Source organism: Gopherus evgoodei, chromosome 4 (assembly GCF_007399415.2).
Source record: "Gopherus evgoodei ecotype Sinaloan lineage chromosome 4, rGopEvg1_v1.p, whole genome shotgun sequence".
NCBI classification, from domain to species: Eukaryota; Metazoa; Chordata; order Testudines; family Testudinidae; genus Gopherus; species Gopherus evgoodei.
In genome coordinates this window covers 85,009,706-85,029,336 of record NC_044325.1, presented here as the reverse complement: position 1 = coordinate 85,029,336, position 19,631 = coordinate 85,009,706, and the positions used below count along the sequence as shown (strand labels likewise).

The following is a 19,631-nucleotide window of genomic DNA, read 5'->3' as shown; positions in this document are numbered from 1 at the left end:
CTCTCCCATCAACACAATAAAACCACCTCAGTGAGTGACAGTAATTATGACAGCGAGAGAAGCTCTCTTGCCAACATAGCACTGTGCACACTGCCACTTATGCCGGCAAAACTTATGTTGCTCAAGGGTATTTTTTCACACCCTTGAGTGATGTAAGTTTTGCCGACATAAGTGGTAGTTTAGACATGGCTTTAGACTTCATCCCGCACAGACAGACGGGGTCCATCTAAACATTCACCAGTGCTGCAGTTCTTTCAAGAAACTTATTTAAGGAGGGGCAGGATAGGAGAATTTGAAGGGATGAAAGATTAACTACTTCCTGTTGAAAATACTTCAATTCTCCAAGGAGGGAACAGTATGTTTTCCTACAAAATGTATAGTGGATATGTTCCCTGCAATTAAGTCATTCCTAACTAAACAAGCCTATTTGCAGACCTTTGGTCATATCACAAAGTCCAATGTCGATCAAGGCAGAACATCGTATTTGTAGGATAAGTTCAGCTCACCACAATTTGTTTCTAAGTAGGCCTGGGAGAACAACTGCAGAAGGTCATAAGAGAGACAAAAAAGGGAGATAATTTCTTTTTACCCTAAAAGGCAAGTCTGACTGTCAACATTATGGAACACATAAAAATATAATAAAGAGTCAACTGATCTTTTTCATAGAACAAAGTAAAATTTATTTCTATATACTGTAGCTCTTGATTTAAAGAGGTATTCACAGAAACATAATTACTCTATCTGATCAGACCACTAGCCCATCCAAACTGATACCTTGCTTCCAACACTGGCCATTCCCCAATATAGTGGAAGAAGATACTAAAATGCACTATTATGGAATACTGTATTTCAGTGAATAATGTACTTTTTGACCCTCATGGCATTGTATATATCCTGAATCATGACATTTGATGAAATTTTACTGTGGTTAATGATGGTCATAAGGACATTTATCAAGCTGTTAACATTCTAATGGTCTTTAACAAGATCTTATTGAAAGTGAATTCCTTTGTGAAGGAAAAATTAAGACAGAATATCAGTCTTGTAGGATTCATTCACACAGGCAAACTATAGAATTGTTAGCTTTTTCTTAGTTCAGAAGAGAATCTAAGTTAGCAGAGGATTCCAAGGCAATCAGTTATAGGCTTGATTAAAAAAAAAAATTACCACTATTTAGGAACAAATTAATAGTTCAACTGGTGCTTCAGGCTTCATATTGAATTTTGGAATTCTGCAATTTTTAAAAAAAGGTATCAAGCACAGTGGTGTAGACTCTGTCAACTGATAATGAAATTTTCTACTTGGGTGGCAACAGACAACTATTAACAGAACCACCATGGGTCATTAGTCCTGCAGAAATTATGATCCACAATCCAGCACACAGCTAAATATTTAGTAGATCTAGAAAAAAAATGCAGTATCTCACAATATAAAAGAGACATCACAATTAAAATATATTAATCCTTCATCGAATATGGTGCCTAGTATCTTTTTCCAGTATATACTTAACAGAAGATAGAGACTGAACTGTTGCCCATATAATCTCTACATCTTCATTACCCTTTTTATTGACTTTCAAAATTAAAATGTCCAAGTCTGACCAAACCAAAACCCTCTTCTGAGAGAGCAAGTGCAGGCAATTATGATGGCAATAATAATAATTAATAAATAAAAATCATTTAAATACAGAGAGAGGTTGCAGAAGAAAATTAAAAAGCTACAATCTTTTACTATAATTTATCAGTGTGTATTTGTGCTCCATACTTATTTGCAGCACCACCTAAGGTTTTCCACATCAAACCCCCCACTCCACAAAATAATAATAATTAAAAAAAAATTACATGATTGTGACGTTATAAAGAGAAAGTTGTAAAAGCAAAAAAGTAGTTTAATTTTTTTTTTTCATTGGCAGGTGGAACCTTTCAGAAACTTAGAATTGCAGTGAGAAAATCAAAGTGATTTTTGGAAGAAAGTCATCCACAGCAATTTTTAAAAAAAAAAACCTCTTCCTCCTTTCCTTCCAAACCAGCTCATAGTCAAGAATAACTAGTAAAATTCAGCTGTCAAATGAGTGGAATAACGCCCCCTTCTGGCTTGGGCCATGTGCAGCAGAATCTGAGAGTTGCCTGGTGGATTAGGAACACCCAAACCTGTGAATCAAGGCTGAAGTCAGTAATCAGAAGCTGGAGCCAAGGGTCAGGAGCTACATACCAGAGCTAAGGCTCAAGCCAGAGGGCAGGAACTGGATACCATAGCCAAGGATCAAGCCAGAGTCAGTAGTCAGAAGCCAGAGCCACAGGTCAGGAGCTAAATACCAGAGCCGATGGTCAAGCCAGGAGTCAGAAGCCGGAGCCAAAGATCAAGCCAGAGGTCAAGAACTGGAGCAAACAGGGTAGCAGGCAAGAAGGTGCAAGGCAGGGGTAAGACAGAGACAAGGCTGGATGCAAGGCAGGAACAAAAAAGCAGGCACAACAGTGGGAATGAGCACTGAGCAGCCAGTAAGCTGCTGCTGGCTTAAAAGCCAGACTGCTGGCCCCTCCAGACTAGCTCTGCTGCAGGTCCTGATTCCTGAGAGAGAGATGGGAGGCACAACTGACTGTGTACAGTTAGCCCCTGTGTATTATATGCTGCTCTATCAAAGTCAGGCACACTGAGGTGGAGTTAAGGTTTCTGCTCTGAATCCCTTTATTCTGCTTAAAACATTCAGAGACTGATTTAATGTGTTTATATATTCAAACAGCTACAAAAATGATAATCTGATAGTTACATTTTATGAGACATTTAATTTTAAGACAAAAAGAACAGGAGTACTTGTGGCACCTTAGAGACTAACAAATTTATTTCAGCATGAGCTTTCATGAGCTACAAGCTGCTACTCTGAAACCTGTCAATTTTAAGACAGTTTCAGCTACTATTTAACTCCGATTCTTTGGCAGCAGGGAGCCAAATCCACTAGTTTTTCTGTCCAAGGTACACAAGTGACCCACTATGCCCATTGAAATTAATCAAATGGCATTCAACTATTGCTACTGAAGGGAAAAAACCCAGTCCTAAAGCAGAATTGCTATGCATGGCCTTGATCCTGCAGACCTGGTCATAAGGGTCTGCCTGCACAGATCAGCTTGCAGGATTGGGGCTTGACTTGCTGTTATTAAACACTTTAGCTATAATTCACCTTTTGACAGACAAAGCATGCTCTACTAGATGCAGTAGAAGGGTGCTGAGTTATAAACGCATGAAAGGTTGACAAATACATTTGCACTTTTTGCACTGCAATTTTGGGTGGGCGGAGGTACAGAACTGTGTTGTAGTAGTTTATACAATCCCGTTTTCTTCAGCTGGATGTTTTGCAGGATCTAGTCCATGCAGCTTCATCTGTACTGCGATATCAAACAGGTAATCATAACATTCGCACCTTCAATAAAAACAGAACAGGAAAAATGTGGAGTTGGGTCGCATCCTTAGGAAGCCGCATATGTTTAAAAATTGAACATTTTTCTTCTGTAGACTGAGCATTGATAGCCCAATGGTCAGGCAGCAGCACACTCCTGCTATCTAGGGTGACCAGATGTCCCGATTTTATGGGGACAGCCTGATATTAGGGGCTTTTTCTTATATAAGCGTCTATTATCCCCCACTCCCGTCCCAATTTTTCACAGTTGCTATCACTTTATTGCAATAGTCACTCCACCTCCACACTGAAGTCTCTGGTGGGGGAGGGTTAGCCAGGCCTCTGTGGTGCCCAGGCTTTGTGCTGCACAGCTCTCCACTGGCAGGTAGGGAAATGGATTCCCATTTATGGGAAAAAAGTATTATTTAAAAACAGTCCATCATGTGTGACTCTGTAAGCTGAGGCTGTTGAGGAGGGTACTGCTACTTGTAAGCAACTTGGAGATCTTCCCTGGAAGCTGGTGTGTATATGGGGAGGGCCCTTCCCACATGAAAGAAGTTGTCAGGAACCCCGTAGACTGGGGCAATTGTCACTGGTAGTGTGAGCTGAGAGGGAACTATCAACTGTGGTTGAGATGCACATGCAGTGATTCTACCTCCATTCATATTTCAGTGCTACTATGGCAACAGATATGACCTTTAAATTGCACTCACATGGTTTTGGCTTTTTCCCATGTTTCTCCCCATACGTAAACTCCATGACGTCTGACCAATACAGCACAAGAGTCTGGGTATTCATTCATTGCATGAGCCATTCGTTCCTTGAGATCCTTCTCTTCTGGTGTGTTCTCAACAATGGGGACCACTAACTTATCATCATATCTAAATAGAAAATGTATTATTGCAATTAAAAACTAATGCGTTCTGAAGTGTTCTCTAGCAGGAGACTACTCTGTTCCTGCTCTTACATGGCATGGATGATATCGCAGTTCTTTTCCACATCTAAGAGCCATTGTCCTAAGCTTTCCCCAATTGAGGATTCCCTTCATTATTTGCAGAGGATTTGGTAATATCTTTAACAGTGTTTCTCAAACTCTTTCATCTTGTGAACAATGCTATGTTCTATCCTCTCAAGGACACTCCTGGTTCAAAACCTGCTACCACACCTTCCCTATGAAAGCTATAGTACTGGGCTACACTACACTGGGAATACCTGAACAGTATTCAGGACAAAAGAAAATAAAGATACTTTAATGCACTTGGTGTAACTGCTTGCCTACATATCATTATTTTGTATCTGCTGTTTATTCTCTCTCCTCAGATTTAGAAATTTACTTTTCTCAGCACTAAATCTCCTTTCATTGCCTGCCCTTAACTACTTTCATCAGTCTGAGTCACTCAGCAGTTTTGGTCTGTCCTCTTCTATGTTGTTACCCCTCCAACACTGGCAACATCTACTAACTTGATCATGGCTGAATTTATTTAAAAAAAACACTTAATAAAGAAAGGTATGAAGTGACCACTCAGGATTAAAATGTCTAAATTTGGTTGGCCTAAAAAAGACTTTGGAAACCCTGACAGAGTCCTGCCCAAGGATACAAGTAGAAAGAAGTGTCAGTGCTTGAAGAATTAAAGATATTTCTCTGTTATGACAGAGTCCTCAGTGGGATACATGCAATCTGCAAACAATAGTTTGAGACCCACTGCACTATAGGCAAGATGCTGCATGCTGTTCAGTGGAACTTGCACAACAGTGTGTAGCAAAGAGAGACTAGGATATTTGGCATTGTTTGAACCTTAATTAATATTTGCAGAAACTTGTTTAAATAGATATAATAAATCTCTAGTTCAAATCCAGATTCACCATCAAGATCATACAGGTATTTTTTGAGTAGATGGTGGGAGAACATCTTCAAAAAAGATGGAGCTACATTATAGATATGAAGCAATGCTGAAAGTAGTAAATCTAGTATTTGATGTGTTTATTTATAGAGAGAGAGAAAATCTGGTTCTATACAGTCTTTCATGCTGAAGGCATCCCAAAGCACTCTACAGCCTAATGAATGAATCAACTGTAGTGATGTTTGCGAGCTCACCTACTAGTCACATACAGCCTGGAAATTAAAAGAAGAACTGAAGTGCTGGCTAGTAGTTAGAACAGACGACTGGGAGCAACATCTCCTAGGTTCTAGTCTCAGCTCTGCCACTGGCTGTGTGATTCTATAAAATCACTTACCAGCTTCACAAGGTTGTTTGTGAGAATTAAGCTCTACAAAGATTCTTAGATAAATGACGGCATGCATGTGTCAACTATTATTTTATTATTGAGAGAAAAATTGAGAGAGACCAGGCTAATGCTACTCTTTTTTTAAAGATCTCCTGAGATAATTGAGGGTTGGGGATTTTCAAAACAGTTTAATCAGACTCTGCTTCCACTAAGTCAAAGGTAAAATTTCTGCTGACTTCAGTGAGATCAGATTTAGGCCAACGATAAATATTTTGAAACTCCCATCCTTAATATTTACCTGAACAACCACCAGAAAACAATACCCAGAAACACCCCCTGAAAATTGAATCCAAAAAAGGATTTTTATACAAAATTCAAGATAAAAAGTGCCTATCCAGTGCTATCAGATGCCTTTGCCATACATTAAAAATGCAAATACTCACGCAGACAAAAGTTAAAGTTTTGGTGAAGTTAACATCTTTATGTGCATAGAACACACTTATGTACCAAATCCAAACCTCAATGCATTTCTACTTTCCCAAAAGTTGTTGGAAAAAATGTTAGTTACAAAATTAACACCAAGAAAGTGCAGAGGTGTATACCTTTAACACCCAATAATTTCTCATCTTGTTGTCACACTATCTGAAATGAGTGTGCTAGTCCCAACTCAATGCTTTGTGAGAACCACCACACAAAATCTAGAATAATTCAGCACCGTCTCTGGGGAAGTCATGTCTGAGTTGTTAGAGAAATCTTGATACTTTTTAACCCTAGCCATAGGGTGTTTTCTTTTCATCAGGTTAGGGTCACCCCGAGATAGCATGTTGGAAGCTGGGACTGCTATCTTTACACCATATCTGGCATCAGTATTAAAAAACGGCAGCCTCTCATCTTTCATTAGTACACAGAGTCACTCAAATTCACAATAAAAGCAGAAAATTGAAATGTAAGGAAATTCATAATACTGGAAAATATTGTTCTTCCCTAATCAGTTTAATGTTCCTCAACTGGATTTGAGCTTTGCTCCAAGAAAAGCATGGTGAGTTTTATTTAAATCAGCCCCTTAGTGAACATTCCTCTGACTTAATTACAAATATTGCTCACCTGAATGCTGACACCACAAAAGACACTGATATTTTTGAAGACGACATTTAGCAGAAACAGTGTATGCTGGATTAGTCTTGTAAATGGGAATCTACCTGTAATATCCTCCTGAAGTGCATTTCTTGATTCCTTTTATCATTTCCTGATGGGTAATTCTAAACTCACTTCCTGGATAGAGAAGGGTAGCCATGACAGCAGCTTTTGAATGAGTATGGATCACAGCTCCAGCTCCTAGAAGGAGAAGGAAAAGGGATGCCTCTGTATTTCATATTGAAATGTGACTCCCTACCTTCCATTAAGATAAACTGACATGTGAAAATGAGTTTCAACCCTTCAGCTGAACATCCTTGCTAATGGACTAGACAAGGAACATAGTCAGTTCTTTAGAGCAACCAAAAGGTATGTTAATAGGAAGTATTCTGTAATCTACAAAGAACAGTGAGAGCTATCTTTATGGTGTCAGTGGATGGTTTTAGTGCAACTTCCAGGCAAACCTTTCCCTCATGCATCTATTTTACTTTTCCATCGGCTGATATGACTGAAACATTTTAATTATATCACCAAAGTGCGCTGAGGTTCTAAAGAATTAAAAATTTGACTTATTAGTGGCAGAAGAGTACAAAGAAGACTCAAAGAACTCAGAAGAGAAGGAGAGTTTCTTTGACGTACAGCTACTTCTCTCTGGAGCAGGGGTGAAAGTGAGCTGGTACGGGCCAGTACGAAGTACCGGGAAGAACCCGCACCGGCCCGTATGGTATGTAGGGTCTGTACCAGCAGGGCTGCCGACAGGGGAGGAAAAAAGGTGCAGAGACGTTAAAGCGTTGCTGCGCCCCCCTGGCAGGGCCAACGAGGATGGTGCAACAATGTTAAAGTGCTGCCATGGCAAAGGACCCAGCAGCGCTTTAACATCCCTGCCCCTTTTGTCCCCCACTTGGCTGCTGATGGGCAGGGGAGAGAGGTCAAAGGGAGCAGCTGCACTGGGGCCCGCAATTTAAAAGGGTCCGGGGCTCCAGATGCTGCTACCATGGCAGCGGCGTACGGAGCCCCGGTCCCTTTAAAATTGCCACTGGAGCCCCGGGTGGTACGGGCCAGGTGGCCTGGAAGGGCTGGCTGGGGGATGCTGACCCCCATCCCTGCCCCTTTCATCTAGAGAAACCAGACAGCAAGTGTGAAAAACTGGGATGGGGTGTGGGGGGGGGGTAATAGGAGCCTATATAAGAAAAAGACCCCAAAAATGGGGACTGTCCCTATAAAATCGGGACATCTGGTCACCCTACTTCTGCCCAAGACCCTGCCCTGACCCCATACCGGTAAGTGTCCAGAGTTACTTTCACTCCTGCTTTGGAGCATATTGGTTCCCTGACATCACTTGCAATTATTTTATTTTTATATTGTGGTGTGGTGGAAAGGTCAAGCATAGGAATCACAAGGTATAACCTGCAATGTTGCTGAAAATTGCAAGTTCTTCTTTGGATATGCAAAGGCTCTCCATGTGCAAGTTTCCTTTACATGAAAACAAGAATAGCCTCCTAATTTCTTCTTCTTTTTTTTTTTTTTTTGGAAGAGAGGGGCAGGGAGGAGGACAAAAGACACAAATCTCATACAATTGCATAAAACCTTCAACTACTGTTAAAATCAAATTCCATTAAATTAAACTGATAAAAATGTGTAGAAAGTGCAGAAGTGTTAGATTAAAAGTTAAAATATATTTCTAAATGGGACCAGAGGCATTAGATAAAGGGATTACATTGCCTTTTTCACATTAGGATGAATTGGATTGAAATAAATAGTAGACAGACAAACAGGGCCTCTAATCCAAGTTTACTGTGGTCAGGCATGAAATGTCATGCCTATTACTAGATCCCATGTGGGTTTGTTTCTCTCAAAGTACTGATGTGGGACATGCTGCTTCCACTTAATGTGGCAAACAATTGTGAGAATTGCACTCGCTGTACTATTTCTGGCATTTCTGATAACAGATGCAAGAGAAAGATTCTTAAACTCATGATTTGGCCCGTACTGTAATTAGAGAAAAGGGAAAAGTTTTGTTCTTCAAAATATTTATAATTGTAAATACATGTTTTGTCAATAATTTGGAATCTTAATAGCTTTACATTTCTTACACCATTGTACTAGCAATTACAATTTCTAACCTTTAGAATTGCAAAAGATTGTAATATGGCCTAAAATCTATTGGTATGAAACTACTGCAAGGCCATGAGACTACAAATTTAGCTACGACAGTATTTTCCAATTAAGGCAATACTAAATTCCAGTGATGCTACACTTATGACTTAGGAGTTTCCATTTCATTTATATTGATTTATTATTGTCTGACTCAAATGCATTTATTGCATACCTCTCATGGTGTAAGCATTCATAAAGAGAGGTGTGCATTGGCTTTTCTTTAGTTTCTTGTGTGGTGGAGGGCCGCTGATGTCCCGTTCTTCCATGTCACAAACAAACATATCTTCAGGCTGTGAGAGAGGTAGAATAGCTTAAACTGGGACACTCTTCCCCCAAATAGATTTACTTTTCTTCTGGGGAGATACCTAGAAAACAGGCTTGCTTTTGGCAGCTTTACCTAAACGGTATTTTTGCATTAATAAACTGTTCTTAAACAATTACTCCATGAGATTAAGCACAAAGTTTTTTTTTACTTAAAATCAATTATGCATCATACCAGAATATATCTTTCTCCCATCTTTTCTTCTGCTAATACATTTAATGATCATTACGTGGAAACCCAAAACTCAATCAGGGAGAGGATTCCTATCATCCTTTATTGTATTATCTCAGATGGAGAAGAGAAGTAGTGATTCTTACTCCACATATGTTTCTGTTTCGGAGGAGTCCCTAGCATCATAAATCAGCTGGCAGTATTTACTCTTCATCTCCAGCAGTTCTTCTGTTTTTATTCTTAAGGGTGAGGAACTGAGATAGACTCAGGCAGTGGTGGGCAACCTGTGGCCCATCAGGGTAATCTGATTGTGGGCTGCAAGACATTTATCTGACATTGACCGTCCGGAGGCACGGCCCCTCACAACTCCCAGTGGCTGCAGTTTGCCATTCCCGGACAATGGGAGCTGCAGGAAGCGGCAGCAAGCATGTCCCTGCGGCCTACCGCTTCCCACAACTCCCACTGGCTGGGAATGGCGGCCTGCAATCAGATTACCCTGGTGGCCTGCATTCAGTCCATGGGCCGCAGGTTGCCCACCACTGGACTAAGGTCATCTTGATCTGGGGAGATCCTATCTGTCTACAGAGCAGCCCTAGAGAAAGAAAGATTTACATACAAACAAATACAAAATAGGGCTGTCAAGCAATTAAAAATAGCAATTTAATCACACAATTAAAAAAAACTGTGATTAACCACACAGTTAAAACAATAAGAATACCATTTATTTTAGTATTTTTGTATGCTTTTTACATTTTCAAATATATTTAATTACAACACAGAATACAAAAAGAATAGGAATACTTGTGGCATCATAGAGACTAACAAATTTATTTGAGTATAAGCTTTCATGGGCTACAGCCCACTTCATCAGATGCATGCAGATGCAGATACATCCGATGAAGTGGGATGTAGCCCACGAAAGCGTATGCTCAAATAAATTTGTCAGTCTCTAAGGTGACACAAGTACTCCTGTTCTTTTTGCGGATACAGACTAACACAGCTGCTACTCTGAAACCTGTCATTATGCAAGGCACAGAATACAAAGTGTACAGTGCTTACTGTATATTTATTTTTGATTATAAGTATTTGCACTGTAATAAAACAAAAAAATGTATTTTTCAATTCAGCTAATACAAGTAACTGTAGTGTGATCTCTATCATGAAAGCTGAACTTACAAATGTAGAATTATGTTAAAAAAAAATCAGTGTAAAATTTTAGAGCCTGCAAGTCCACTCAGTCCTACTTCTTGTTCAGCCAATCACTCAGACAAACAAGTTTGTTTATATTTTCAGGAGATATGCTGCCTGTTTCTTGTGTACGTCACCTGAAAGTGAGAACAGGCATTCTCTTGGCACTGCTGTAGCTGGTGTTGCAAGATATTTACATGCCAGATGCGCTACAGATTCATATGTCCCTTCATGCTTCAGCCACCATTCCATGGGACATGAGTCCATACTGATGATGGGTTCTGCTCGATAATAATCCAAAGCAGTGCGGACCGACGCATGTTCATTTTCATCATCTGAGTCAGATGCCACCAGCAGAAGGTTGATTTGGTTTTTGGTGGTTTGGGTTCTGTAGTTTCCGAATCAGAATGTTGCTTTTTTAAGATTTCTGAAAGCATGCCCCACACCTCATCCCTCTCAGAGTTTGGAAGACACTTCAGATTCTTAAACCTTGGGTCGCCTGCTGTATTTATCTTTAGAAATCTTACATTGGTACCTTCTTTGTGTTTTGTGAAATCTCTAGTAAAAGTGTTCTTAACATGAACAATGTGTGCTAGGTCATCATCTGAGACAGCTATGACATGAAATATATAGCAGAATGCAGGTAAAACAGAGCTGGAGGCATACAATTCTCCCCCAAGGAATTCAGTCACAAATTTAATAAATTATTTTTTTAAATTACTGTCATCAGCATGGAAGCATGTCCTCTGGAATGGTAGCAGAAGCATGAAGGGGCATACGAAGATTTAGCATATGTAGCACATAAACAACTTGCATTGGCAGCTACAAAATGTTTTCACTTTCTGGTGACATTATAAATAAGAAGAGGGCAGCATTATTTACTGTAAATGTAAACAAACTTGTTTGTCTTAGCAATTGGCTGCACAAGAAGTAGGACTGGGTGGATTTGTAGGCTCTGAAGTTTTATATTATTTTGTTTTTGAGTGCAGTTATGTAACAAAAAAAAAATCTACCTTTGTAAGTTGCACTTTCATGACAAAGAAATTGCACTATGGTATGTGTATAAGGTAACTAGAAAAATACTATTTCTTCTGTTTCTAAATTTTACAGTGCAAATATTTGTTACAAAAAATAACACACATTGATTTCAGTTACAACACAGAATACAGTATATATAAGTATGTAGAAAAAAATCCAAAATATTTAATAAATTTCAATTGGTATTCTATTGACTAACAGTGCAATTAAAACTGCAATTAATTTTTTAATCGTTATTATATTTTTGAATTAATCACGTGAGTTAAATGCGATTAATTGAAAGCCCTAATACAAATATTTAGAACAGAAGCTTTAGCACACAGTTACCCAATTGCATGTATACATTGTTAACTAAAACAGTAGCAAACTAGCTGAATGTTGGGCTGTTGCAGAACAAATCTGGGGATGAAGGAGATTTTAGATCTCAGGGTCAGTACTAATTTAGGACAAGAAAACTCAAAAGGAGTAACCTACATATGCCACTGAACAAGTACTGAATTGCTGCTCTGAGATTATATAATACTAGGAGAAATCATAAGTGGTCTCAAGAAGGTAGTCAGTAATAATAAGGTGTTTCAGACTTCATAACAAGAAAAAACCCCAAAACTGCTTTGAAAGAACATTCAGAATAAACAGCTCATTACAAGTAATTTTGTTCCTTTTCAAGGATGAGTTCTGAGGTAAAAAAATAAGTTTTACATACTTGAATTCTTTCCTTTTGGACTCCTGATGGCGCAATGTAGATTTCATCTCTAAGAAAAGATACAGAATTTAGCTCCACATATGAGATAGACAATTTGAAGAATATATAATTTGCTAGAGCCATTTTAATACTGTATCTTTTATCGATAAAGAATTAACTTACACAGCACATGATGAGCAACCGCACTTGTCCTCCCACCACACATTCACATACAGATGGTTTTCAATGTGTGACACTGATCTTACTAGAGCAGTTGGAAGCTCTGAGAATATCCAAGATACAAATAGCCCTTTCAACCTGCCTACAGATTTAACTAAGTATATTTGTAACACTGATGGAAAAAAACAAAAACCCACACCCCACATTAGTTGGAATCAAAGTGAAACAGAAGGGAAATTGCAAGTAGACACTGAGTGATGCAAGAGAAAACAGTGCCAAACCTATATATATATATAGCTTAATTTCAATTAGCTATTAGTGTTTGTCAGCACCTTTAGTTACTGGGAAATACACTTATTTATGTGTCAAGTATCAGAGGGTAGCCGTGTTATGTAACCACTAAATTGTATTATATATGTTTTAATATATGAATAAATATATTTAATTCACACAGAAGAAAACACTGAACAATTCAATAAATTGAACAATTTATGTTCAAGTGGAAATACCTAAAGCTTGCAAGGCTTATGTGAATGAAGAATTTCAACAACTTTACATAAATTAAAATTATTTAAAAATAGGATGTGAAATATTTTCAGTAAAGGCCATAAAAAGGGAATAAAATATCAGATAATATTTGTAATCACGATTCATCTTCAAAGGCCTTATTTTAAAATCTATAGTCTAGAGACACCTAGTGAACAATCAGTAAATCTACAGATACATTTCCAACAATTTCAGGACAAAGACTGTATTAGTTTCCTAAGGGAAAATATGGAGTTCATATTTATGGAGTAGACAGAGTCCTTTGAGTAAGATATAACCTTCAAGACAGTATACTTATCCTGACAAAACACATGATATCTGCGATAAAAAAAGTAAGTGGTTTTAATGGATTAGTATTAATACATTAATACTGCAAATAGGTAATGAATTTAATTCACTGATGCTTGGTGCCGTTCTATGAGAAAGGTAACTAAGAAAGTAGAATGTTAAGCAATCGATTACTATTTGATTGCTACGTACCTCCTTTCTAAAAGAAAAATGTCTTGTTTTAAAATTAAATGTTTAATGAAGAGCTGACAATAGAATACAGTATTTGAAATGTAGGACAGTTGACCAAGAGTAATAGAACAATTTTCCATTTACTGTGCTATATGCAAACTAGTGCAATTATTTTAAATCATTCATTAGATTCCACCAGCAAGTAACGATGATGAAAACTTGTTTCTCTCACCAGTAGAAACTGGTCCAATAAAAGGTATTACTTCACCCACCTTGTCTCAGATAGAAAATGAGACAGAGAGGTTAAATGACCTGGTCAAGGCAACAAAGGTAGTCAATGACAGCACACACCTCATAACGAAGGACAGTTCTAAATGGCTCTAACTGTGCTCAGACTAATACACCCTTACACTCTGTAAAAAACTTCAGAGGATATAGCAGTCTTCTGAGATGCTTAATCTCACACTTTTAAAATCAATGTCCTCTACTTCAGATCAGATGCTTCAACAGCAACATAGTTGCACACATGTGGTGAGGTGAGGGGTATTGAGAAGTCTCAGTGTTTCACTACTTTGTGACTTCAGATCACATTTATCTTGGACTAACAATGCATCTGTGGTGTAATTATGACTAAGGCTCTGTTTGTCACGGAAGTCATGGATTTTGTGACTTTCTGCAGCAGCCTTGTGCGGCTGGCCCAGGAGCTACCTGAGCAGCTTGGATAGCCCCCGAGTCAATCGCACTGGCTGCTGCTGGGGCAGTCTCAGGGACCTCCTGTCCCCCGGCAGCAGGAGTTTGGGTGCGTGGGGGCTCAGGGCTTGGGGCTGCTGCTTACCTGTGGAATGGGAGCTCCTAGCTCCACCTGTGCCTCTGCTGTCCTGGCAACTCCTATTGGCCACGGAGGCAGCACGTGAAGCTAGGGAGCTAGGGTCACTGCTTCCCAGGATCTGGGTAGGAAGCCTGCCCCAGCCCCACCAACCTCCTCTCCTAGCATCTGTGCTCCCCCCGCCCCCAGGTCACAACTCCTCCCCCCCCAGCTCCCACACCCCAATCCCCAGCACCCCCGGTGCCCCCTGGGCCATGACTTGTCCCCACCCAAGCACCTGCAGCTCTTCCCTGGGCTGTGCCCCCTCCCCAGCACCCGAGGCACCCCCGGAGTCCTCCTCCTAGTTTTAGTCAGGGGTATTTTTAGTAAAAGTCATAGACAGGTCATGGGTCCATGAATTTTTGTTTACTGCCCATGACCTGTCCATAACTTTTATTAAAATACCCATGACTAAAACTTAGCCTTAATTATGATTACTGTTCCTTTCTTTCAATGGCCACTACGAGGAGCTCTGTATCCATTAATAACTTCAGACTTATCAAGCTGAATAGACAATGGTACATTTCATGCAAAATTATATAGTAAAGTGGTTCCTAATTGTATACTTTTTAGTACTGTATACACGCCAAAAAATTGTCTACTGCAAGTCTTCTTGTTGCCCGACCTGCCTAAATTATCTCCCATTAATACGTCTTCAGGATTTATCTGAATACAATAATTATTTCTTCCTCTTCAGAGGCCAAGAATGATATCTCTGCAACATAGCTTTGTCTAATGCCTCACTCCTGAATTTCAGCCATCCTTCATGAATTGTAGTGCACTCACTGCTTATTCAATTGACCCCATCATCTGTATAGTTATCGCTTTCAAAACCCCCACTTACCCATGTTTCAAGCTGATTCCTCCACCAGTTCCTGTGACCCATCCTAAATGATAAAACTGCTTACAGAGCTCCGGAATCAGGTTTCTTGGATGTAACTTGTCCTTAAAAATAATAATTGTCCACTTATAAATGTTGGAATCAACTGCATGAGATGATATCTGATTTATACAGAAGGACTTCAAAATCAAAAAAACCTCACTGGTGCCTGAACTAAAAAGACTGACAGTATGTTTGTGTGCTGCCCTGGACATTTCAAGTGGGCCACATTAGAACAACAAAAAAATCAGATGGCATTCATAGTTAGAAGGCCTGGTCCAAAGTCAGCGCAGTCAATGAACTTTAGATCGATCCCACCAAGATTAGCTATAAAAGAGAAAGATTAGGTCATCTAGTCCATCCACTGACCTTTGCCAGTACTATCCTTACGATCACAAACTAGCATAATTTTTCTCTTATTTCTCCTACCATGCCCTAAATACATTTGCCCATCCTTAGTGTTCACATCCTTCAAATGTTTTGAAGGCAATTAATTCTTCCCTTTGTGAAGTTACACATAGGCTAACTTCCTATGTATCTATCCCACCATAACCCCTACCACAACCTTGCATTGTAAATTCATCTCACACGACCAAAGAGTTGCCACTGAGTGCCAAATAAAGGAACTTTTCCCATCATTTCTAGGAGTATGTGTGTGACATGCTTTTAAAAGTCTGTGTGATACATACGTCCTCCTCTTGAATGATTTTTGTGTAGGGTTATTTTGCAAGATTTAAATTTGAATTACAATAACAAAAGTCCTAATTTTATTAATGGGCTATATCAACTATGATTATGAATATGTCTGGATAATACTGTATAAGTTTTATATCTGTTTTCTTTTTAATTAGCATTTAAATAATATCAAAAGAGGAATGTTTACCTCACCAGATCACTTGACTAGCTTCACATTCCTACCATTTTAAGACGCGAAAATGCCTCAAATGCTGTTTACCTATCATCTTAACTGCTCCATTTTAATATTTCTTTCAGAGAAAACATTTTATTATAATCACTAATTTTATAAATACAAAAAAAATGTATGTAATTCCTGAGGGTGAGTACTGTGTCACAGACTAATTCATAGTTCACCTGGGACTTTTGCAGCTCAGCTTTGCTTTACTGTTCAGATATCAGACATACTAAATGGAGCACCCATCGAGTATAAAACTAAAAAACACAGAGAAGAAGTATACTAAATAACAGCACTCAGAAAATGAATACTATTATGTATCCAGTGTTAGGGAAGTTATTGTAAATTCTAATAAGAGGACATTTCCACATTAATGGATTTTACTTACAACATTGAAATGCAGCTGTTTCTGGGGTGGAGAGCTGCAATTTATATATGCACAATAGATGCATAAAATAGTCGTGTTGGTCCAGGATATTAGAGAGACAAGGTGAGTAAGGTAATCTCTTTTGGACCAACTTCTGTTGGTGAGAGAGAGAAGCTTTTGAGCCTACTGAGAGCTTTTCTTCATGTCTGGGAAACTTACTTAACTGTGACACTCTGAGTAAGTTTCCCAGACCTCCGGAAGTGCTCTGTGTAAACTCAGAAGCTTGTCTCCATCACCAACAGAAGTTGGTCTAATAGACAAAGTGGGTGAGGTAATATAGTTTATCTGGGAATTGGATACTTTATTAAAGTTATTTTTTAAAGGCAATAGAGTCTAAGGTGTCAAGGAAAATTTGTTTTTCCCATTTGACTCCAACCATTTGTACTACCGTAGAGTCTCAAAATGTGTTAATTAATTTTCATATTGTAATATAAGGTAATTTGTTTAACAAGTTTAATAAATTTAATTAAGTTTAATAAGCCTATTGGGACTTTGGAAGACAGTTTTCAATAGCTTTACAATCCAAAAGACAGTGGACCACCAATGCTATTTTAGGACACTAGGGTGAATATGCAATGTATTAAATGTGTGTCTTCACTTGACAAAATCTTAGGGACAATATGTATATTTCCCTTACAAACAAGTGCAATGAACCAAACATCTGCTGAAGAAATCATACAGCTGATATTTCACAATAGCTGTTTCTAAGGCACCAGATCCTTGCAGTAAATCACCACAGGTATTCTTTGGATAGCTACAATACTTTAAAGCAAGTTTACCGTATATATTTGTTCATAAGCCGAATATTTTTGCCAAAAAAAATGATGCATCAAAAAGCAGGGGGTCGGCTTATAAACGGGTCTACACCAAAATCTGATGATTTTAAACTCTATGAATCATTAAACTGAATATCTAATACATTGACATTTTGTTTACCTGGAGTGTCTGCAGGCATGGAGCCCCTCAGCTCCCTGTGGCCATGATTCGCTGTTCCCAGCCAATGGGAGCGGCAAACTGCGGTCACTGGGAGCCGAGGGGCTCCGTGCCTGTGAACGCTCCAGGTAAACCCTGATGGGCCAGGAGCCAAAGTTTGCAAACCCCTGAAATATAGGGTTGGCTTATGAAAGGGTCATGCAGTTTTTGCTATTTTTACCTAACCATCTCGGGGGTCAGCTTATAAACGAACCAGCTAATGAACGAGCATATACGGTAATTTAGTAAAAGCAACTATTGACATACATAATTAAATGAAATTAAAAATACAGATAAGTTTATCCAAGATAGACTTATCAGTCTTAAATGTTCAAATAATTTTCATACATAAGAGCAACTAGAACAAATCCTGTTTTGGGACAAACAAAGAAATCTATCTTGGGACAAATAAAAGGATTATAAAACTAAAATTGACTAAAACACATCTTGATGCATTATGGTTAAGGCTACAATTTAGTCATGGAGGCCACGGATTCTGAGACTTCCAGTGACCTCCGTGACTTCAGCCTGAGGTGGCTGGGAGCTGCTGGGTCCCCTGCCGCCCATGGAGGCAGGGAGCTGCGGGGTACCCTTGCTGTCTCTGGCAACTCCAGGAGCTCCAAGCTGCCATGGGCTGCAGGGTACCCCCGAGCTCCCAGACACGGAACCCCCAGAGACCCCAGCTGCCACCGGTGTCAGGGGAATCCCCTGAGCTCCTGGCTGCTGCAGTGGGGGCTCCCGGAGCTGGCGGGGGGGGGGGAATCCCCAGCCACCAGGGACAGCGGGAGCCCCTGGAACTGCACACAGCAAGGATTCCCCGAACCCTCAGCTGCTGCAGGCAGGGCCTAGCCCCTGCGCAGCTGCTGGCTTCAGGCAGTGTGGGGACCCACAGATCCCCATTTTGTCACAGGTATTTTCTTTTTTGCCTGTGACTGTCCATGACATTTACTACAAATATCCATGACAAAATCTTAGCCTTAGTTATGGCCCTTATTTAACTACTATGAATGCACCACATCAGGCTTTGATTTTGCCCGACTTTGAGTTGGGATAGATCAACCAATACTTGATGGCTGACCACCAAAGCAATCTCAGCTACTGCAGGAATGTGTCAGGCAACAGCATGTGGCACTCGTCCCTCCCAGCCAGTACCAATTCCCGATGCCGTTTATAAAGTGGTCTCAAGAGCTGGGTCCTGCAGAGCGCGGAGCTTTCTAACCCTGAACCAACTGAGCGCTCCGCGCACGCTGCCAGGCCGGGCCCCGCGCTGGGGAGGTCGCGGCCCCCAAATGCCGAGGCCCCCGCGCCTACCTGCGATACATCCCCGGCCACGCAACCGCCTCCGCGCGGGCAGCAGAGGCCGCCCCCAGCCGCAGCCGCAGCCATGGCGCGGTCAGGACGCACAGCAGCAACCAGCGCTGGGGAGGACCCCGGGGTCCTTCCTCATCCCTCGCGCAGGCAGGGACTCGGCTCCGGGGGGGGGTCCCCGTTCCGGCAGGGAGGGGGCAGCCCCAGGGCGGGATTGTCCTGCAATTGCTTGAGAGGCGCTGCCCGGGGGGCGGGGGCGTTTAGGCGGGTGTAGGAGCATAAACCTCCGGTCCCCGCCCCAAATCCGAGGGGCTGAAGCGGCCCCAGGGGGAGATGAGACACCTCCTTCTCCAGCGCCCGGCACGCGGGGAGGGGAGAGACACGTGCCCGGACAGCGGGGGCCTGACCTAGTGGAGACGTGGGTGATGTGGAGACAGCTGGCCCCGGGACACCGAGGAAGGCGGTGGCAGAAAGCGCTTCTCGTTGTGCATCCCGATTGGTGGAACAGGCCCCAGTCTGTCGTATCCAGCTGCGGTCTCTCACCTTAGACCCAGCTGTTGAGCGCTCTTGGGCAGGGCCCTCTTCGGACCTCGCTTCGTGCGATCGGGCCAAGCCGCAAAGTACTAATCACTGTTGCCAACGCTTGTGACTGTACCGTGGGTTTCGCTTTAAATCCCCAGCTTCTGGAGTTAGGCGTGAATCTCGCTTTTCATTAACAAATAAAATAAATGCTTTTGTCACGGTGGAGGAGAGCCTGAACACGTGATCCCAG

At 40.7% G+C, this 19,631-nt stretch overlaps 1 protein-coding gene across 2 annotated transcripts; it reads right to left on the bottom strand.

Annotated features, from left to right (window-relative positions):
* Positions 1–656: 656 nt before the first annotated feature.
* APIP (APAF1 interacting protein) lies at positions 657–19,346 on the bottom strand. 2 transcript variants are annotated; one of them, XM_030560057.1, is made up of 7 exons: positions 18,863–19,346; positions 15,204–15,304; positions 12,331–12,379; positions 9,081–9,198; positions 6,817–6,952; positions 4,105–4,272; positions 657–3,415 (listed from the first exon to the last, which is right to left on the bottom strand). In XM_030560057.1, the coding sequence occupies exons 1-7, from the start codon at positions 18,935–18,937 to the stop codon at positions 3,316–3,318; spliced, it is 747 nt and encodes a 248-aa protein (XP_030415917.1). In that variant the 5' UTR covers positions 18,938–19,346; the 3' UTR covers positions 657–3,315. The 2 variants fall into 2 exon arrangements, with proteins under 2 accessions (XP_030415917.1, XP_030415918.1); XM_030560058.1 differs by lacking the exon at positions 15,204–15,304.
* Positions 19,347–19,631: the final 285 nt, after the last annotated feature.